Source organism: Phalacrocorax carbo, chromosome 10, assembly GCF_963921805.1.
Source record: "Phalacrocorax carbo chromosome 10, bPhaCar2.1, whole genome shotgun sequence".
NCBI lineage: Eukaryota > Metazoa > Chordata > Aves > Suliformes > Phalacrocoracidae > Phalacrocorax > Phalacrocorax carbo.
The window spans coordinates 24,383,643-24,406,518 of record NC_087522.1 but is presented as its reverse complement, the minus strand read 5'-3'; the positions used below and the strand labels follow the sequence as shown (position 1 = coordinate 24,406,518).

Sequence of the window (22,876 nt, the reverse complement as noted above, 5' to 3'; positions counted from 1 at the left end):
CAAAGGTTTTCTTACTCGTTTCTTAAAGATCTGATGCAGCAATTCCCTAGGATTTTCTACAACACCTAGGTATCTGTGCAGGGGCTGCAGCTGGGGGGAGAAAGCAACATCTGCCTGCCTATGGTGGTGTTCATGTGGCTTCAACATGAATATTCCCATTGTGTGGCTTACTCCTACAGTGTGGGGTTTCTAGGATTCAGCCTGCCTTTCTAGGCTTGTTTCTATTCACAGACACCAAAGGAAAGAGGGCTTCCCAGAAGGTGGGAAGCCAAAACTCTGGGAGTGGTGGTTTTATTTATTTGTAGGCTCCAGAGGGACACACAATCACTGCCAGTGATTATTATATTGCAAGATATGGTATTAGGAAAACAATTTCAACCAACAATCAGATTCATCTTTGGCTCCAACAGATTTCCAGTGCTCCCGGCCAGCAATGCCTGGCTGAGAGCTGCGCACAGAGTGGACAGGCTGACAGATGGGCTTTGCAGGACAGGGTGGCTCCTGGCAGCAAGCTAAGGAGTTTCTAGGACAAGTAAAGTGTGGATGGATCAAAGAGTTCCTTGACATTGAGTTTTGCTGTAAACAGACGGCTACCAGATATCCTGCAGGTCAGTAGCGAGGAGACCTGCAGCAGCTCATGGGTTCTTCTGAGAATTAAAGATGAGTCACTTTAAGGTTGCTGGATTTTCTTTCCTATTGCTCCACTTCCTCTGTTTTCTGAAGATAAATAAGAAATGAGAGCCTGGAAATTCTCTTGAGAGGTCCTGCAGCTTCTTTGTTTTGTGAAAATACTTCTTGTTATCTAATTTTGTTGCACTTGTTAGCAACAGCACAGCTTTCCCATAAAACTTGCCCCAAGTAAACTAACCACAGCTTTGAGAACTAAGCTGCAGAGCAGATCATCTCAGAAGCTTGACGATGAAGTACCTTCTTCTGCCAACTCATTTAGCATTTCTCTATAGCTTTGCACTAAGTAAGCCTGTCCAGGTGTGTCTCAGATGTTTAGAATTTACATTGCTGCTGCTGAGTTGCTCTGACTATCTTAAAATTAGTTGCAAACTTTTACTGCTGTGATTTTACATGATAGAAGTTTTCTGCCATGGAGATAAGTGTGTATTAAAAGATACGCTTTTTTTTTTCCAGAAAGTTACAAGAAACAGTGACTTAGGTGAGTTGATTGTAATCGTTATATAAATAACTGTAGATTTTGGTGGGGCTGCTTCTCTATACCTCGTTCTCATTATTTGCTATATTTTTCTCTTTGAAAATATTTTCCAGCATCGTGGAAAACAATTCACAGAATTCAGATGTGTTTTAAAGTTGCATTCAGTGTGATTATTTATGCTGTCATGATAAAGAAATTAAGAAGACCTATTGAGCCATTGCTATGTGGAATGTTCTTTTCCATATGTAGCCTCGGCAAATCAGAATACTTTTCACTTTGATTTCTTTCCTCTGTCATATAAGGCACTCCCCTGCCTGCTGTACCCAAGACTATTGTACATTTTTGGCATAATAACCGATAGCTCTTGTCTAGGAGAAATGTATTCCAAGTATTTTGGAGTCAGGACTGAGGAGTATGCCACAATGTCTTATGTCTCATTAACAGTTAACCTGGAAATGAATAGCTTGCATGCGGTCAATATGCATGGTAAAAACAGTAATTTCTTTTCTATGATTCACCCCATTTTTACAGAGGTCAGTTATGATTTTTCTTTAATTCCACAAGCTCTAATGAAGAGAACAATGACTTATAATACTTAGACTTCCACTCTGAAGACTCCCAAAGCTTCTTGAGCTAAACTATATTTAGTCATAACTTTGATTACCACTGCACCATGACATCTATATTAATATTAATCTTTTCTATCCAGGAAGCAAGGCAGACCTAACCAGTCTTAGCATAATGTGAATGCTAGTTTCATTCAATCTTAATTTACTAATCCTTTTTCTCATTATTAGGAAATTAAATTTAGTGAAAGAAATTTTCAAAGGTACAAAAGCTTGGTTAGTGTATACCTCTCCTCTCCCTTTTGCACATCTATTCACCTTGTCAGTGCTATGTATGTTCTTTATTGTCTTCATCTGCCAGGTAGTGAAATCGCTGTGTATGAAGGAGACATAGTCTTGAGAAGAGGACGACGCAGTGCAATTAACTGTGAGAGTTGTTTATGGCCCAAGTCACAAGATGGACTAGTCAAGGTTCCAGTTAACATCTCTTCTGATTTCTGTGAGTGTATGCAAATGGATGCTGTAAAGTTAGCATTGATCTTCCAGTCCCTATACTGTCTGTTATTTTATGTTTCTGTGGCATGCAGCAAAAGCCATCTTTGTCCAAATGAGAATTTATTTACATGTCTCTCTTGCTGATCTGTTTGATAGTTTGGATGATACTCCAAACATTTCAGTTACAGACACTAAAATATGGGGTTACTTGGTGTGGTGGTTTAGCCCCAGTCAGCAACCCAGCCCCACGCAGCTGCTCGCTCACTCCCCCCTGGTGGGATGGGGGAGAGAATCGAAGAGTAAACGTGAGGCAACTCATGGGTTGAGACAAAGACAGTTTAACAGGTAAAGCAAAAGCTGCGCACAGAAGCAAAGCAAAACAAGGCATTCATTCACCCCTTCCCACGGGCAGGCGGGTGCTCAGCCATCCCCAGGAGAGCAGGGCTCCATCACGCGTAACGGTGACTTGGGAAGACAAACGCCATCACTCCAAACGTCCCCCCTTCCTCCTTCTTCCCCAGCTTTATATACTGAGCATGGCATCATATGGTATGGGATATCCCGTGGGTCAGTTGGGGTCAGCTGTCACGGCTGTGCCCCCTCCCAGCCTCTTGTGCCCCCGGCAGAGCACGGGGAGCTGAGAGAGTCCTTGACCAGTGTAAGCGCGACTTAGCAACAGCCAAAACACCCCCGCATTATCACTGCTGTTTCCAGTGAAAATCCAAAATGTAGCCCGATACTAGCTACTACAAAGAAATTTAACTCTATCCCAGGTGAAACCAGGACACCTGGGCGGTAGTTTTATATAAATACCAGCTAATTAATTTTAATTACAAATATTAGCTCCTTCCTGCTAGCTAAAATGCACTTTGATATTTAGCAAGTACAGAAGAAGAAATAGAATTTGTTCACATTATGAATGTATTTTTGTCAAAATTCCCACTAGGAGTACTTTTTTGAACACTATAATTTTCTTTCAAATCTCTCATAGAAATATTCCCGCACTATAAATCCTGTAGAGGCAAAAATGGAGGAAAAATCCTAGGAGATTTTTCTTCCCTTATCATTTCCCTCTCCTCAGTCAACAGCTCTGTCCTGTGCAAAAGGCTGCAAGACCAATGACTTAATCTAAAAAATTTTGTTCCAGAACATTTCATATGGGCTGTGCAGATCTTCCATCTCTCTCCTGCTGAGGTTTCTCTGGTCTGAGGCTTCCATACAGACCCCTCTTAAAAGATCTTACCTTGAGAGAAAATGGAATGGAAGTGAAATACAGCCTGTTCCTGATTCCTCTTCCTGGCGAATGGGAATATGTGTTATCATTTGACCTGAGGAAAGCCCAGTCTTTGCATTACTGAGGCTGCTCCTCCCGCCCATGTGCTTCCAGAACTGCAGCGTGACCTCTTGTGGTTATGTGAGGGTTATTCCATCTACCTCCCTCCCTCCAAACTTTAAAGATGAGGAAATTGAGATACAAATCAGTTGTAGATGATTCATAACTAAGGAAGCCAAATTAGGCCAAAATCTTCAGAAGTAGATAAACACTCCAATCTTTGTTTGGTACCTGAATAGAAACACTGTGATCTTCAGAGCTTCTGAATGCTGGCTGTCTCAAGTGATCCCAAGGGGATGGCAGATATTTGTTATCCCTGATAAACAAAATAGGGTTTTGGTGCTTAGCTACAGTCAGGTGGCTCGTATGGGGTACTTCAATCCAATTATTCATATCTGAAACTGTTTCATTTTTTCTGTTCTATCCAATGGAAGAAACAATGCCAGTCTTGCTTCCCAACAGCTGTGTCCTATGGAATATGCATAAGGGCCAGCTATAATTTTTACATCTCCCCTTGAAAGCCCAGTCAACTTGAAGATCTCTGAAGATTTTGTGCCCTTTTTTAATTGTACTTGTATGATAAAAAGCTAATGAGTGCTGTGAAGTTTTAAAGGAATGCACCCCATCAATGCGCCTTGGTTTTGATTAACCAAGGAAGATTTCCCCTGGCCCTTTTCTTTTTCTAGCAGTGACAGAGAGGACTTGGATTGCCGATGCTCTGCAAGAGATCTCCACGCTGACTTGTGTGCAGTTTGTAAATCGCACTACAGAAACAGACTATGTGTATGTTGAACGTGGGCAGAGGTAAGATTCCTGTCTCCTGGGAGCGGAAGCACTCAAAAGGTCTTTCAGCTTCTTTACTGTTTTGATCTGGATTTAAATAATTGCCCTTTTTTATCCTAGGAATCAAGATTCAGAGAGCAGGTGCAATTTTTCATTTTTCTTCAGATATACTGGTAGTTACATCAGTTAGTGGGCTGAAGGAATAAACGTGTGTGTGGACTTAAAGATAATGGGGTATAATTCAAAATGAGATATCTTCCATCATTGTTGTAAAAATTTGAAGAAGTATAATTGTTTCAGGTTCTTTGCTTAACTACTTAAACTTCATCTTAGTTTGATGTAGCCATTTTACTGTTTTAAAATTTGCCACGTCATGAAGGCTTTATTTCTCCCTCTATGTAGTTTGGCAGCTTTTGGAAGCCTAGATATCTCATGCCAGTGACCATTTGCATGTCCCCTTCTGTGGCTGCACATCTGGAGGCCCTTGGTGGCATAATCAGTACATCTATTTCTTTGTATTTGCTGAATGTGATCATTTTGGTTATTGATCACCTATTCTTAGCTGCTGGTCTTACTTTGGAAAAATTGGAGGACGTCAAGCAGTAGGCCTGGTGAAAAATGGTTGCATGGATAAAGGAGCGATTCAGCATGAAATCAACCACGCACTGGGTTTCATCCATGAACAGGCACGGAGTGATCGGGACAGGTTTGTCAAGATTATGTGGGAACACATTGTGGCAGGTATGTCTGCTAAATCTTAAGAGAAAACATATACTTTCAGATAAAGGAGAATGGTTCTTCTGTGAAGAGCAATGCAAATAAGAATCATGATTAATGCTGGCTGAATTGCAGCAGCAGCACATTCAGCACGATGGAAATTCTTGTTCAGTGTTTGTACTAGGGGAATTTCTGTGGCTACATCAACGTCAGTGTGGTCCTCCAAGACAGATGCAGCCTAAAAGTAGCTCTGTGTTCTTATTTTTATTGCAACCTTGAGCCCAGGCTCGCCTTATATCCAAAATACCAAGTTCATCAGGAATGCAAAATGTTGTAGCAAAGTCTTGGCCAGGAGGGAAGACTGTGAGACTTATAGCTGAGGTGGGGAGAAACATGATATTCAGAGATCATGGTGGGGAATTGCACAGCAACTCTGTCAGGGGGAAAACCATGGAAATAGGGAAGGCAGCAGGTAGGCAGTGAATGAAATGCACATAGCCTAAAATTTAGATGAACTAGGGACTCAATGCGGAGAGAATGGAAGCGCATACAACCACTAGGCTGGGCAAAATTCTGGGACCTGGCATGATGTAAGAGGAAAGACTGCAATTATTTCTTCCTTGAGGAGAGAATACTATACACTGCCATGAAAAGAAGGAGCAATGGGGAACAATCAGGACTGGTGAAGCTGTAGGGGGAAAACAAGTGAATGTTATTTAGGGAAAGGAACGCAGAATGCAGAGAAGGCAGAGTTACTGAACGCCACCTTTGCTTTGGTCTTTACTGCTACGGCTGGCCATCGGGCATCTCAGCCCCCAGAAGAGAGAGAAAAAATCTGGAGAAAGGAAGACTTACCGTCAGATGAGAAGGATTGCGTCAGAGATCACCTGGACCCTTGCAAATCCATGGGCCCTGATGGGATGCACCCACGAGTGCTGAGGGAGCTGGCAGATGTTCTTGCTGAGCCACTCTCAGCAAGAAGGGTTGTGGAGGAGAGGTGGTGGAGGACAGGAGAGGTGCCTGAGGACTGGAGGAAAGCAAATGTCACTCCAAACTTCAAAAAGGGGCAAGAAGGAGGACCTGGGAAGCTATAGGCCAGTCAGCCTCACCTCCATCCTTGGAAAGGTGATGGAGCAGTTCATCCTGGAGGTCATCTCTAGGCATGTAGAGGACAAGAAGGCTATCAGAAGTAGTCAGCATGGATTCACCAAGGGAAGATCATGCTTAGCCAACCTGAGAGCCTTCTACGATGGTGTGACTGGCTGGGTTGACAAAGGGAGAGCAGTGGGTGTTGTCTATCTCGACTTCAGCAAGGCATTTGGCTCTGTCTCCCATAGCATCCTCATGGACAAGCTAAGGAAGTGTGGGTTGGAGGAGTGGACAGTGTGAGGGATAGAGAACTGGCTCAACAACAGAACTCAGAGGGTCGTGATCAACGGGGCAGAGTCTGGATGGAGGCCCGTAACTAGTGCTGTTCCCCAGGCGTCTGTGCTGGGCCCAGCCCTGTTCAATATATTCATCGATGACCTGGATGATGGGATAGAGCGTAACCTCAGCAAGTTGGCTGGTGATACCAAGCTGGGAGGAGCGGCTGATATGCTGGAAGGCTGTGCTGCCATCCAGCGGGACCTGGGCAGGCTGGAGAGCTGGGCCGAGGGGAACCTCATGGGATTCAACAAGAGCAAGTGCAGGGTCCTGCCCCTGGGGAGGAACAACCCCATGCACCGGTACAGGCTGGGGGCTGAACTAGTGGAAAGTGGCTCTGTTGAGAAGGACGTTGGAGTGCTAGTGGGCAGCAAGCTGACCCTGAGCCAGCAATGTGCCCTTGTGGCCAAGAAGTCCAACTTTATCCTGGGGTGTATTAAAAGGAGCGTGGCCAGCAGGTCGAGAGAGGTTATCCTCCCCCTCTACTCTGCCCTAGTGAGACTGCATTTGGAGTATTGTGTCCAGTTTTGGGCCCCCCAGTTTGAGAAGGGTGTGGAACTCCTTGAGCAAGTCCAGCGGAGAGCTACCAAGATGATTGAGGGACTGGAGCATCTCCCTTATGAGGAAAGGCTGAAAGGCTTGGGTTTGTTCAGCCTGGAGAAGAGAAGGCTGAGGGGGATTTCATCAATACCTATAAATATCTAAAGGGTGGGTGTCAGGACGATGGGACTAGGCTCTTTTCAGTAGTGCCCAATGACAGGCCAAGGGGCAATGGGTACAAACTGAAACACAGGAAGTTCCAGCTAAACATGAGAAAAAACATCTTTACTGTGCAGGTGCCAGAGCAGGGGCACAGGCTGCCCAGGGAGGCTGTGGGGTCCCTTCCCTGGAGACATTAAAAATCCACCTGGACGTGTTCCTGTGCCCCTGCTCTGGGTGTGCCTGCTCAAGCAGGGGGTTTGGACAAGATGATCTCCAGAGGTCCCTTCCGACCCCTGCCATTCTGTGATTCTGTGATATGAATCGTTTGGGCATGTGCCCTTGATCTGTGTGCGGGAACACGGGAGCATATAGAGAGCTCCAGGCTCTGGGAAGGGGAGGGTAGAGAGAATGGAAGGAGGTTCCAGGGAAAGTGAGAAAGTGGTATGTAGAAGGCAAGTAGGGGTAGAAAGGATGCAAGGAATCATTTGTCTGACAGCTATGAGAGCTAGACAACCCACAACAATTGTAAAAAGATAAGAGTGTACTTTGTTCATTAGAGAAAATAATACTAAATTATGTGGGACAATTGAATACCAAATTCTAATAAGGGTCTTCAACAAATAAGATATTCAACTCTTCAATGTCATGCACAGCTGAAAATATATCTTTTTCTCCAGATGGAACCTGATTGTTTTTATTGTAAATTCCTAACACACTGTTCTCCAAACTTTTTTCAGCTATTCCCATGATAGCCTAAGTACATTCCATTTGTGCTGTTCTTTATTGAGGTTTCAGCTGTAGAGTTAAGGTGCAATTTTGCTATGAATTGTTTGCCATTGTACAAGGGTGTGCCATATTTGAAATGCTAGCAAAGGACGTGCTAGGAAGGAGAAATTGAAAACATGAAGCCAGAACATGAAACCAAAGATACTAGACAAACATAAAATCTTACACTAGTTTTGCAGGGGGAAGTCCACAGGTTCAGATGTCATCATTCCTAAAAGATACAGATGTAACCAAGCTCCGACTCAGGCACAGTATCATGAAAGGATAAAAGAGGGGGATGCAGTGAAGAAGACAAGGCTATGCAAAAGGAGGTGGGGTATATCTTCAGTGTATTAACAGCATTCACCAAGAGTGGAGGCTGAGAAGCTTGGCGTGACAAGGGAGTTAGAATGCAAAGTGTGTCCAATGCAAGCAGTGTAGGGAAAAAACGCAAATGTACATAGGGAAAATGAAATTAAGAAACACAGATATGTTCATGAGGATTTTTAGTGTACACCTCCTGTAAAAACACGCTGCTGTTAACAGGCATGATGGCAGAGCTCCCCCAACCTCAGTGGTGCAGAACCAGACCTCAAGACCTTTTGCAACTTCCCAGCTCTCCCACACAAGCTGATTTTCTCTTGTCAGGGCTGCAGTACTGTGGATGTTTGCTGGGTTTTGTTTTTACCCAGAAATTTACCTTGGAAGCCATCCTACTTCTTTGTTTTGACAAAATGCAGCCTGATCAGTTGCTGTCCACTTAGCTACTTGAAACTCAGCTTGTTTTTCCCAAACTTTTGGGGGAAAAAAAAACTGTATTCAGAGTCTTCAGCCAAAGCTTCCTTTTCAGCTCTTCTGAGTCATTACACTTAGATTCTGACAGAGGTAGATTTTTTTTTTTAAGAGTGGAAAAGATGGGTTAAGGTCCCCATATGTGTGCAGGTCTAGACAGCCAAATCTCTCTGGCATGTGATGAGGCAGATACTAGTTTTCTGGCAGTGCCTCTGTCCAGCCAGGCTGCTGTGACTTTTTCTTTTTAGCAAACCAATTCAGCAAAGCACTTATGTGCCAAACAGTAGTCATATGCTTAAATGTTTCACTGCATTTGAACTGTGTTCTCTGTTCATCCCCTCAAAAGAAGCTGTGCACTTGCTGATAATTCTTTCTCAAGTCAGCATAGCAGATAAGAGGAACTGAGATAAAAACCTAACAGAGTCAGGAAAGCTAATGCTGTTGAGAACCAGTTTGAGCCTTAACTGAGTTTTTAAGCTATGAAAAACTCCAAAGTCAGGTTTATCCCCAAACTTTCTAAAATTCATTATTTTGAAGCTTCTCTTTGCATTTCCTAGCCCTAGACCAGTGCTGAAGGACATTACTGGAATAGACTGGCTCTGATTGCAAGCCTGCCAGCCAAGATGTGCAGACTCCAGAGATTTTTCTGACAAGCGTCCAATGCTGAACTCTTGTCCAGATGGTTTGTGGTTTACAAACCACTAGTTTTGAAGGTACAGATGTTGAACTGGAAAGGAGTGCTCCGTGGTTAGGGCATCAGCCTCAAGGCCAGGCTGACTGCACTCAGCTCCCTGCTCTGATATTGCTTACTTGCCTGTCTTACCATGGACAAAAGACCCAGTGTGCAATTTGTCCTCATGCTCTCCAGTCAATGGAGAGAAATAGGTGCCTTCAGATGAAACTCCCTCCATCTGTGTCTCTCCCTCTCCTCTGTCTGTCCTGGGAACCTTGATGAATAGCTTCAGTGCCTAACTAAAGCTAGATGACATGAATTCCAGTCTGCGTCTCTGGGCTCTGTATCGTGTAATGCTTTCTTACCTCATATGGGCTTTTTAGGGCTAAACAGTTGAAAAGTGATGAGATGCTCAGCAGCTATATTCAGACATAATGTTTCTAGCTGATCTTCCTGAGTGCCCTTGCTTCATGCAAGTCATATCACTTCACTGTAGTCCCTGCTGATAGGTTTGACCAGAGACAAAGCCAGAACAGGGCTGATAACGAGTCCTTTGGTGCAAGTAACAAGCAAATTGTATCCCTTTCTTCTATGGTCTTATAATCCTTTGGTGAAAGGATTCAGCAAGACAGGTTGGTGGTCACCTACACATACCTCTGAATTTTTGATCTAGCTGGCCAGCCAAATTTCCCTTTCAAGGTATGGATGCAGCTTTGGGGACATAGGCTGAATGCTTATAATGTTCAAGATAATGCACTGAAATGTATTTGGAGACACCCGAATGAAAATGGACATGTGAATACTTTTACTTGAAGAGTGGAATGGATTCATTGATTGTATCAAAACTTTTACTTGTTTGATTAGGTTTATATTCTGAAACCTACTAGACTGAGTGAAAATGAGTTCCCATGAGCTTCAAAAGGCTCTGGTGGTTTTGATAGATCCAAGATTTCATGAAAAGAAGTATTTGTATCCTAAGTTACTCTTAGGATTATGACAGCAGACAGTGTACTATTAGAGCAGCAACAATTGTTCTGACTGAAATGTTGCTTTCCTACCTTACAGGGGAACAAGGAAACTTTGCAAAAGTGAATTCCAAAAATCTGGGCCTTCCCTATGACTACTCTTCTGTGATGCACTATGGCGCGTAAGTTGTTTTCTGAGATGTCTTTTCAAAGGAGAAAACAGCTTTCAGATCTTCTGCTCAGGTTAGGAAGAAGGGATTGATCTGTGCAGGATATTACTTTTGCTGTTCACTTAAAATTCAGCGAATGGGCATAATTAAGGGTGAGCACACTTCCTTTGTCAGCAGGATTCCGGGAAAGCAGAGTTGATATGGATAGAAGAAAAAATTAGGATGTTTTCTTTCACTGTACTCCTGTCTCTTGCTAGAGGCCTTTGACATGGCTATGGTCCAAAGTCTAACTCTACTGAGTCACTGATCTAAACCAGTTCTGAAGTCTGAATGATTTTTTTAATGTAGTAACAGCTGATCAGAGACAACAATATTTACGTGCAGAGAGAAGAAAGATGGAATTTTTTTATACCATTAAGATGTTGTGTGCTGCTTCATATTCATCTGGGAACACTGTCTAAGGTTGCATTTTAGTCCATAATGTACAAGATCATATCATGTACCTTCTCCTTTATTTCCACTAGCAAGCAACAACTTCTGAACAAAACTGTGAAATAAAACTTGTCTAGTAGGAGGCAGGAAATTGCATATAGCAAATAAACAATTAGTAACTGATACAGAACTACTCCTGTGCCTCTGCCTCTGGACCAATGAAGGTGGGATTCAGGCAATTTTGCCAGGACATTGGCGAAAGATGTCTTCACTCAGAACAGTGCCACTTTTTCTTGTTTTGTGCTCTCATGCTTTCACCTGCTGCACACCATACTGGTCCTCTTCAGGGAAGACTAACTGGTCCCTGAGAAGCTTCTTGCCCTTTTCCATTGAAATTCTGTGCATGTGGTACAGGTACAGGTAGTGTTTTCCTCCATCCCATCAGTAGCTGGGAGACATATGGAAAGGAACAGCAACTCCCATCTCATTAACACATGGCTCAGAGGCTGGTGCCAGTGGTGGAATTTTGGGTTTTTTGATCATGGGGCAGTTTACATGGCCCCAGGCCTGATGGAGAGATGGGGCTCACCTGTCGCAAAGGGGGAAAAGGATTCTGGCTCAGGAGTTAGCAGGCCTCGTTGAGAGGTCTTGAAACTAGATACGAAGGGGGAAGGGGATAAAACCAGGCTTGCTAGGAGTGAACCTGGGGGTGGCATGCCCGTGTTGGAGAAGAGATCAATAGCTCAACTGAAGTGCATTTATACCAATGCACGCAGCATGGGCGATAAACAGGAGGAGCTGGAAGCCATTGCGTGCCAGGGAAACTATGATGTGGTCGCCATCATGGAAACATGGTGGGATGTCTCGCACAGCTGGAGCACTGCAATGGATGGCTACAAGCTCTTTAGAAGGGACAGGCAAGGAAGGAGAGGTGGAGGGGTAGCCTTGTATGTTAGAGAGTGTTTTGGCTGTCTAGAACTCAACGACGGTAATGATAAGGTTGAGTGCTTATGGGTGAGGATCAGGGGGAAGGCCAGTAAGGCAGACATCCTGGTGGGAGTCTGTTATAGACCCCCCAGCCAGGATGAGGAGACAGACGAAGTACTCTACCAGCAGTTGGCTGAAGTCTCACAATCTCTAGCCCTAGTTCTCATGGGAGACTTCAACTTGCCATGTATCTGCTGGAAATACATCACAGCAGAGAGAAAGCAGTCTCGGAGGTTCCTGGAGTGTGTGGGAGAGAACTTCCTGACGCAGCTGGTGAGCGACCCAACCAGGGGAGGGGCCCCGCTGGACCTGCTGTTTACGAACAGAGACGGCCTGGTGGGTGAGGTGGGTGGTCGAGGCTGTCGAGGGCTCAGCGACCATGACATGACAGAGTTCTTGATTCTTGGAGAAGTGAGGAAGAGGGTCAGCAAAATGGCTACCCTGAACTTCAGAAGGGCAGGCTTTGGATTGTTAAGGAGTCTGGTTAACAGTGTCCCTTGGGAGGCAGTCCTGAAGGGCAAAGGAGTCCAGGAAGGCTGGATGTTATTAAAGAAGGAAGTCTCAAAGGTGGTGGAGCAGGCCGTCCCCATGGGCCGTAAGTCGAGCAGGCGGGGGAGAAGGACGGCTTGGCTGAATAGGGAGCTTTGGCTGGGACTCAAGAAAAAAAGGAGAGCTTACTGCCTTTGGAAGAAGGGGCAGGTGACTCAGGAGGACTACAAGGATGTTGTGAGGTTATGCAGGGAAAAGATTAGGAAGGCGAAGGCCCAGCTGGAACTCAAACTGGCCGCTGCTGTTAAAGATAACAAAAAATGTTTTTATAAATACATCTGTGACAAAAGGAGGGCCAGGGAGAACCTCCCTCCTTTGCTGGATGTGGAAGGTAACCTTGCCATGAAAGATGAGGAGAAGGCTGAGGTACTTAATGCTTTCTTTGCCTCAGTCTTTAATAGTCAGACTGGTCGTCCTTGGGGTTGTCAGGCCCCTGTGCTGGGAGATGGAGCTACTATGCAGAATGAAGTCCCAGCTGCTGAAGAGGTGGCGGTCACCGACCTGCTCCTTCACCTCGATGTTCACAAGTCCATGGGGCTGGATGGGATCCACCAAGGACACTGAGGGAGCTGGCAGAGGAGCTCGCTGAGCCACTCTCCATCATTTATCAGCAGTTCTGGTTAACTGGGGAGGTCCCAGATGACTGGAAGCTAGCAAATGTGATGCCCCTCTACAAGAACCTTGGAAGGAAGTTCTGGGGAACTATGGGCCTGTCAGCCTGACCTCGGTGCCGGGAAGGGTCATGGAGCAGATCATCTTGAATGCCATTGCGCGGCACGTGTGAGACAACCAGGGGATTGGGCTCAGCCAGCATGGGTTTATGAAAGAGAGGTCCTGCCTCACTAACCTGGTCTCCTTCTATGATAATGTGACCCGCTTAGTGGATGAGGGGAAGGCTGTGGACGTTATCTACTTGGACTTTAGTAAGGCCTTTGACACTGTCTGCCACAGCTTTCTCCTGGAGAAGCTGGCTGCTCACGGCTTGGACAAGTGCATTCTGTGCTGGGTTAAAAGCTGGCTGGGCGGCCGAGCCCAGAGAGTGGTGGTGAATGGAGTCACATCCAGTTGGTGGCCAGTCACGAGTGGTGTTCCCCAGGGCTCAGTGCTGGGGCCGGTCCAGTTCAATATCTTCACTGATGATCTGGATGAGGGGATTGAGTGCACCCTCAGTAAGTTTGCAGACAACACCAAGTTGGGCGGGAGTGTCGATCTGCTGGAGGGCAGGAAGGCCCCACAGAGGGACCTGGACAGGCTGGATCGATGGGCTGGAGCCAACGGTATGAGATTCAACAAGGCCAAGTGCCAGGTCCTGCCCTTGGGTCACAACAACCCCTTGCAACGCTCCAGGCTTGGGCAGGAGGGGCTGGAGAGCTGCCCAGTGGAGAAGGACCTGGGGGTGTTGGTTGACAGCCGGCTGAACGTGAGCCAGCAGTGCCCAGGTGGCCAAGAAGGCCAACAGCATCCTGGCTTGTATCAGGACTAGTGTGGCCAGCAGGAGCAGGGAGGTGATTGTGCCCCTGTACTCAGCACTGGTGAGGCCGCACCTTGAATATTGTGTTCAGCTTTGGGCCCCTCAGTACAAGAAGGACACTGAGGTGCTGGAGCGTGTCCAGAGAAGGGCAACGAAGCTGGTGAAGGGTCTGGAGAACAAGTCTGATGAGGAGCGGCTGAGGGAGCTGGGGGGGTTTAGCCTGGAGAAGAGGAGGCTGAGGGGAGACGTTATTGCTCTCTGCACTACCTGAAAGGAGGTTTTGAGGTGCGGGTCGGTCTCTTGTCCCTGGTGACAACCGATAGGATGAGAGGAAATGGCCTCAAGCTGCGCTGGGGGAGGTTTCAGATGGATTTTAGGAAAAACGTCTTCACCGAAAGGGTTGTCAAACACTGGAACAGGCTGCCCAGGGAGGTGGTGGAGTCTCCATCCCTGGAGGTATTTAAAAGAAGGGTATATGTGGTCCTTGAGGATATGGCTTAGTGGTGGACTTGGCAGTGATAGGTTAGCGGTTGGACTCGATGATCTTAAGGGTCTTTTCCAACCTTAACGATTCTACGATTCTATGAATATGATTATGCAGTTAGAGAACTTTACTGTTTAAGAGAAGTGGTCTAGAAATGTGGTTTCCTTGTTTCTACAGGTATGATTTCGCCAGCACTCCAGGGAAACCAACTATTGTACCAGTTCCTGACCCCTCTATACCCATTGGGCAGAGAGAAGGGCTGAGTAACTTGGATGTAGCTAAAATCAACAAGCTTTACAAGTGCAGTAAGTGCTGTATATAGAAGGCATGTGAATCCTTATACAACTGAGGTCTGTAGACATTGTCAGACATTCCCCAAAGAAACTCAGCCCACAGTCCTTTCAACACATATCTCCCTCACCCTACAAGAGGGCTGGTATGTGTGTGGCAACAGACCTGTCCCTGTGCCAAGCTGCTGCCTTCTTGGAAAGGACAATTTACTTTCAGTAATTCACTGTCATTCTGAGTTATTCTCACCTAGTCCCTGCTCTTTCACATAAGCGAAAGCCATCAGAAAGATCACGGTTGCTACCTCTGTCAACTTCTTATTTCAGGAAAGCTCTGAAGGTTGCAAAGCATGGAAGCTATCCTTAGCCATGAGTAAATATAGCTGAGAGTCATGTGCATCAGTAGTGCCAGCAGGTTTGTGATTTCTTTCAATTAGAAAACGACTGCAGGGCTGTAAATATGGGTGCCATTTAGGCTGATCAGAACATCTCTTTGAGGGGAATTCCCTGGGCTTTTTGTAGAGTTACCTACTTCCTTGCCCCATCCATTTCTTAACTCATCACTGTGGTATCTTAAGGTCTAGAAATATTTAGCATTCTTCTGTAGCAGGAACTCTTCAGTTAAGATGTGCAAAATACAGGTAAAACACCAGGTGTGCTCCTGCAATACACAGTTTTTGCCTCAACTCCCAGTACATAGGCTGATTGGTTTATATGGTATTTGATTTCTGAGATGCTAACTCAATTGGTTTCCACCAAAACAGCAAGAAACATTAAAATGGCCTAAACATTAGTGAACCAAATTCTGCTCTGAGTTGTGTTAGAATTTAATTAAATAAACATCAGTAATTAGTGGGAATCAGCATTCCTTCAGTTGGATAGGTAGAGAAATCATTGCTGAGAGTGGTTCCTCCCAAATTCTTAACTTCAGATAACACAAGTTTACAATTTAAATATCTGTCATGGTCTCAAATATAGCGATAACAAGTATTTAATAATATTTAGTCTTGATAGTGGGGCTGGGAATGAATCACATTTCAGTACCATTATTGTGTCATTTCATAATTAGATCTGTATGTTTTTGAGGAAAAGGGCTAAATTAAAAAAGGAGAAAAACTCATGGACTAAAAAAAAGAGGACAAAAAGTCTGGTTGTCTCAGGGAAAGTAGGGAGAAAGAGGAAAATATCATAAAATTATACGTTCAGATGTCATATATTCATATTTGGTAATTTGGGGAGCTACACACAGTGCAATAAATGAAGACTACATGTGGAAACACGAAAGGCAGATGAGATCAGAACAGAGTTTGTATACCACTCACTAGGTCTGTAGCTTGACTTCAGTGCTCTCTGTTTTCCCACAGTGACTACCCTGCTTTGCTTTGACAGAATCTAGTTTTCAAGCTTGATTTTTGCATACACTTAGGAATACACACACATTTGCTGATGGGAATTGACATTCAGATGTCATTGAAACTACTTCTGTGATTGAGGCTAAGGAAGTTCATGAGAGATCCAGGCCTTTTTTAGTAAACTAAACTATGTGAGTGAAGCCCTAGTGTCTTTAAAGAAAACATCAGTAGCTGAAGCAGATAAGTAGCTTTATTTCACTTGCAGGTTTTGAATAACTTTTAGACTAGCAACATCACCGCAATTGTAAGCATTATAGTTCATTTCTTTTTTACAAGCTTGACTTGATGCAAATGGTTGGAGAGACTTGTTAGGTGTTTCTGGAAGATTTTTGTGCAGTTTTCATTATCTTCAACACTGTTGTTGGTTCTTCCCTTCAGACTGCTGTAGCTCTGTGTTGCCTAAATCCAAAGGCTCATTCTCCTCTGTCAATTATCCATCCCCATACCCGAACAATAGCAACTGCCTGTGGTTGATCCGCATCCGTCGAAGTAAGGTAATTTTATTAGGAAAAAAAGGTTTGAACCACAGTGTCAAGGCTACACAGCATTATTTCATTATTATGACTACCCTCTGGGAGTGATTTTCATGGACCAAGACATTTATTTCGTTACACAGTGAATGAAAAGACTGTTCTCAACAATTTTCATAAGACTTATTAAGACTATCAGATGCATTATTTAACTTGATTTTTATCCAGTCAAGATTGGATGACTTTTCAAAGGCAAGCAATAGTCAAACATCAATCACTGGGCTCAGTAACAGGGTAGCTAGGTGAAATTTTATGCTCTTTTTATACAGAGAGTAAAATTTCAGTGATACACGGATAGTAAAATGAATATGAAATCTTAGTTCACTTCATAACAATTAGATGGTTTGAATCTTTCCCTGTGTATAGCATTAAACACAATGTCTGTTTTCTTGTTTCTCAAGATTTTCCTGCAGTTTGAGACTTTTGATCTCCAAACCTCCTCAGACTGTACTTCTGACTATATAAAAATTTACAACGGAAACAGCAGGAATTCCCCCATCTTGCTGGACAGATACTGTGGGAAGGGGCCACTGCCCTCCTTAGTGGCATCTGGATCAACAATGCTGGTAGAGTTTGCAAGTGATGAGAGCATTACAGCCACTGGATTCAAAGCCTCCTACAACAGGGGTATGATCACTCCTTTGCACAGCTTGGAGAATAGCATTAATAGTATTTGTTTGGAAGAAGTGAAAATTTTGAACCTGTACTCCAGCGTAGGTTTTTCCTGTGTTATTCTTTACACTTCCATAGCACTTGCTAATGCAGGAAGGCTAGGCAATGATGGGGCTGAAGGTTAGCAGGAAACAGAAGATGGAATGTTGCATGGGTCTCATGTTAGCAATCCTGAGAACCCACTCGCATTCTTCTGAGAGCCTCTTCTAGGCTTCTTCACACCTTTAGAACAATTTCTTTAAAAATAATGCAACGACAGTAACTAATAGGAGCAGTGCAGCCAAAGAGCACAAAGACTGCAGAACTCTACATCTCATTTGTTGAGATTTCTTGTTAAGCCAGTATCTAGGCAATATGTTATTCAAGGTTTTGTGTCTTTTTACACAACAGGGGAGATACTAACCTTGGGTAACTTACGCTTTCTGAATTAAAGGCTTCTGTTATGTTACATGAAACACAGAGCTTACTGTAGTCGCTTGAGGGGTGTCTTTTACAAACATACAAATGCATTATGGACTGCTGGATAAAATTCTGTTGTGCTGCAACATGCTTCTAGTTAGAAGGCAGTAGCCCAAATAACTTGTTATTGCCTGATTTCAACTCAAAATGCTGAGTTTTCTAAAGCATGAATTGAGGAGGTCTTAGAAATGTGTCATTTTTACTCTTTTTGCATTAGTTTTCATGGAGTAATTTCTAGATAGCATTAGATCTAGCTTGATAATGCAATCCTGAATACTTGAGCTAATTCTATTCTGAAAGTACAGTACATTAGTACCATTAGAATGCTATGCCAATATGGTAACACTCAATTGTAAAGACAGATATAGCTTTAGATGCAGGTCTTTCCTGTCCTCCAAATGTTAATTAGGAGCAATGTTTTTAGTTCTTTCAGTACAGCTGCTGTTACAAATACTAAGCAAGGAAAGAAAATATTTCAGCAGTAGATTTTCATGGTAGCACATTTTTTCTTGGCTTGAAGAAAGAATACAGTAAGCAAGCTCACTTCTGCCAAAATACTCTTGTTAATATGCCCTTCTCTGTTTTTTTCCTTTACTCTTCAGTGAATTGTGGAGATACTTTCACAGACTCAAATGGAGTCATCACCTCTCCAAACTATCCCAATAAATACCCCAAAAACCAAGCATGCTTCTGGGTCATCAGTTCTCCAGTAGGATACAAGGTAAGGCACAGATGAACTCACTTGTGGGTTTCATCAGTGTTCTTCAATTGAATCTTTTTTCTCTTGCCTTGGAGAATAACAGCTGTAATGTCACTTTTTGAGCAGGCATTCTCAGAGTAAAAATCTGGACACAAAAATCCAGTTTAAGAACTTGTGCTGGATCTTGGTATCTGAGGTGTTCAGCAAGGGAAAACCTTTACACCTGCATGTGAACTCATATGAATTTAGCTTGTACCATCAGGCTTTGTTCAGAATAACCCCCAGGTAAGAGTTCCCATTAGAAAACTAAAACATTGCACAGATGCTCTTTTAATATTTCTCTAGAGAAGAGAAATTAGAGTGTACAAGATCAATCTTGTCCCTTGCTTCTCCTTCCAATCCAAATGCTGATGAACTGAGCAAATAATTTGCTACTAATTTACATTACAATACGGGATCAGGATGTGGTGCAAACACAGAATAAAAAAAGGTGCCTGCACATAAGGATTTCAGAGTATATGTGCTTGCTACATACAAAGGGTAAGAGAAAGGCGTATAACCTGGAAGCAAAGTGCTTTGGTTGTATTTTCTTCAGATATCTCTCAAAATGTTATCCTTTGAGCTGGAAGATAGTGACAAATGCATCTATGACCACTTGCTTATACACGATGGAAGCCGACCTACATCACCTGCAGTTGGCCCTTATTGTGGGACAGAGAAGGTTGCAGACTTTACTTCCACTGGGAACTTCGTGCTGGTTGAATTTCACAGTGATATAGTTTGGGAGTTGCCCGGATTCGTGATGAGTTATACATTTGGTAGGTAGTACTATACGTATGGGAGTTGGAAAACACAGAATAAAAGTAAGAGACTAGCTAGCCATGGGAGAAGGTCCAGATGCTACCAATTTCAGCAAAAATATAGCTCCCTGATACCTTTAACAAGCTAGAAGCTTGATCTCTTGGTCTTACATCTACAGTGGTGTAAGTTGCATGGTGAATTATGGACAAAAATGTTCCTGCCCACGGGAAGCTTGTCTGAAACTGTAAGCTTTTTGTTATAGTATTCTCATTGCTGGTGTTGCATGGAAAAATAAAATTGCAAAACTAAAAACTGTGTAAGCAGATTTTCAAGAACTTCTAGTGTTAGAAATTGTACCCATAAAAATTTCAGAATATAGCTATGTAGCAACTTTAATCTGTATTCTGGCAAATGTTATCATCCAACCATAATGTACATACCAGTATGCATACAGAAAAAACTTCAGACACATGTTTATTTATGCTTTGAAGTCAAGCTCACTCATACAGTTCGTATAGGCAACTTAGCTTAGCCTGGAAATCACCAGGTACAGCATCTCAACTCAAAGAATTGCACTACTCTTCTGTGAGATGAACCAGGTCAGAGAACATATTTAACTGAAGAAATTATTAGGAGTGGCAGGAAAAAGCAGTGAGGGGAGAGGGAATGGAGTGAAACCACAAAGTGGTTGTTACCACTTTGCTGATGCCCGAGTCAGGTACTGAAATTGTCCGTGGGGTATTACCAAAATATTTTTTAAAAATGATGCCTGAAAACATAATGCAAAGTGCACCGAATGTAAATGGAGCCAATAACCTTGGAGAACATATTAGGTGTGAAGTACCTTGCCTGTATAGAGAAATCTTCCACCTCTGAGGAGACATCTGAAGAGAAAGAAATCACCACTGTAGACAGCTAACACTTTGCCTTGACTTGATGTATTCAGAACTGACTGCCAGCGCTAAACTGGAAGATGCCAAAATTTAATAAATAATAAAGGTTCTTGCTGCAGTTATGCCTTTGTGAAGAAAAGCACGTAGAAAATGCCAATTTGCTTTCCTGGTGCTAGGAAGGCAGCCAAGGAAATTTTAAATTATGCTGTCACTTTTGGGGGCTTTTTAAGGATCTCTAATGTTTTCCTTTTAAAGCACTGGTTAATTTTCATCCTCAGAAGAACGATATTTGGTAAGATGTGAATATCAGGGTCTAGAGCTTGCTTGCATCATGGTGGGAAAGTGCATGCAAATATTTGTGGTTCCTACAAGCTCCTGTCTTCTGGCTATAAAAAGTATTCCTTCATTTATTTTGGCTCACTATTTAGACTGGCACCTTTTTTGGAGGATGTAATAATTTCAGCAGCATGAGAGAAAATTAAAGTCTATTTCTATTTTTAACCTCAACTTCAGACTGTACAAAAGCTAATTCTTCTCTCCAAATCTGAGGACTTTCATGGAGGTGCAAAAGTAATAACTGCGTGACAACTGTTAATGTATACAAAGTAGAATGGATCCTTATTATAAATACGCAGTGCTGAACTGCTTTGTAACTTACTACTTTAGTTTCCCTTTAGTTCCCATTGCCTGATGTGGGGCTCTACATAGGTCTGATGCTTTAGACGTTCACCTGTATTTGGTAAAGGAGCATGAACAACACGCTGAAACAGCAATGTACTACATCTAGGAATATTAGTCTTGCAATTTGTCATTAGAAATATGGTTTTAAGTAGGAGTCGGAGACGTGGCAATGTGACTTGATCAAGGTACTTTACTTGTAAGCAAGCCCTTCCTGCAGGCAAGTCATAAGCCCTAAGGGCACACAGCCTGGCTGAAGACTCATCTCATTTGTTTTGAAAACATGAATTCAACAGTAATGATGTAGATTCCTGAATGTATGGACAGGCTGAAATATAATGTGATGAATAAGATAACTCTTTAATAGGAAAGGCTTTTCAGCCTGAGATCTAAAGGTTCTGCTTTTCATGAGTTCTGGTAGGGGTCCTTGTTAACCGCTTTCCTTGAGGGACATGCACATTAGCTGGAGCTTCCACATATGCTCCAAATCATCTCCTGACCCTCTGCAGATATCAAAACCTTCAGCTTTCCTCTAATTATTGCTAAAATCTCTGGTTTCCTGCCAACAGTCTCCACTTCAGTAATACATTACTCATCTATAAATCTATGGCCCACCAAACAGGAAAATGCCACATACAAAACATCCTGGTGAATGGCATCCTTCTTATAATGACTGCTGCTCATTTTCACCCACAGTTAGTTGCAAATCTTGAATGGAGAAGCTGTAGAATTCACAAACCCTGGCAAGAGCTTAGGTGTACCCAACTGCACAATGTAAGGGGTCTCGCATCTAACAGACAAGCATTGCCCATATATAGAAATTATTTACAAGCTTGCTAATAACATTCATATTCTGAGATATATAAATTAAGAGTGACCAGTCAGTAGACAAAGTGGACAGTATAGCCAAGTTTAGGATTCCAATACCACTGCAGGAGGATTTTGAGAGGTTCTAATGACAGTTCGGCATTCACTTAACGCATCTTTGAAATCCAACATGTAAGGATTTAACCTTAAAAAACAGAGGCATCTAGCAGTCATGAATAGATATGTGTCTTCCCATATACGTACATACCTCATGACACAAACAGGTATTACCTTAATTGTTTATAAAAACATATATGTGATAAGAGAGACACTTCCAGAAGCATGCTTATGTGGAAGAGACAAGAGTGTTTGTGTCCATGTATTTCAATCTTACCTGCTTTGGGACTGTCCAGGTTCCTGTCTGGGAGGCAAATCAGGGCCTTTGAGTGGTATGCTTTTGTAATCTGTAAGAACCGGAACAGAGATCTGTCAATTACTGCTGTAGGGGAAAAACAACACTACAGAAACACACACAAAAAATGTACTACTCATAGCTCTTTTCTGTGTTTAATTTAAACCACATTTCTGTTACATAAGTAAATAACTGTGGTTGAGACCACACTTGCTTGCATGACCAGAATCCCAGTGCCTGAGAGAAAATAAGGACAGCTTTTGGCATGCTGATAGTACAGTTGGTTCCTTGTCTAGAGGAAGAAAATGAGCCTACTGAAACAGCAAGACAGTACTGAAACTCAGTTTTCAATTTCACTGTGGTGATAATCTGCCCTTTTTATCACACTGAACTGCAAGGAGAAACATTACAGCCTGGGAGACTTAGTAGGCCCATTTTGAATTAACTTGAACTTTTTCAAACCAAAAGTTTTACTTCTAGATGCATTCCATTATAATAATCAAGCCCAAAGACTATCAATGCCAAGTCTAATACACTGGGGCACAGTTTTACAGCAAGTTAGAGAAGAACACAGTGTTTGTAGCTCTATGTAGGACAGAGAACAGACAATTTACTGTGTAACAACTGAGTTGGGCGAGGAGAGGACATATGAACCAAAGACCATTTAATCTCTCCTACACTTAAACAGAAATTGAAAACCTTATGGGCTAAGTCATCACATAGGATCTTAATAATCGGCGTTCCCTTTATC

General features: G+C 43.1%; 1 protein-coding gene and 1 long non-coding RNA gene across 2 annotated transcripts; one reads left to right on the top strand and one right to left on the bottom strand.

Moving 5' to 3' along the window:
• Positions 1-918: 918 nt before the first annotated feature.
• On the top strand, positions 919-19,453 carry LOC104040875 (embryonic protein UVS.2-like). Its single transcript, XM_064462537.1, has 11 exons — positions 919-987; positions 1,144-1,168; positions 2,093-2,230; positions 4,246-4,363; positions 4,905-5,083; positions 10,482-10,563; positions 14,652-14,779; positions 16,552-16,667; positions 17,105-17,330; positions 18,437-18,555; positions 19,130-19,453. The coding sequence occupies exons 1-11, from the start codon at positions 919-921 to the stop codon at positions 19,358-19,360; spliced, it is 1,431 nt and encodes a 476-aa protein (XP_064318607.1). The 3' UTR covers positions 19,361-19,453.
• LOC135315276 (uncharacterized) lies at positions 16,346-22,180 on the bottom strand. Its single transcript, XR_010374716.1, has 2 exons — positions 22,108-22,180; positions 16,346-16,637 (listed from the first exon to the last, which is right to left on the bottom strand). It is a non-coding gene; the product is annotated as an uncharacterized LOC135315276 (long non-coding RNA).
• Between the last annotated feature and the right edge of the window lie 696 nt (positions 22,181-22,876).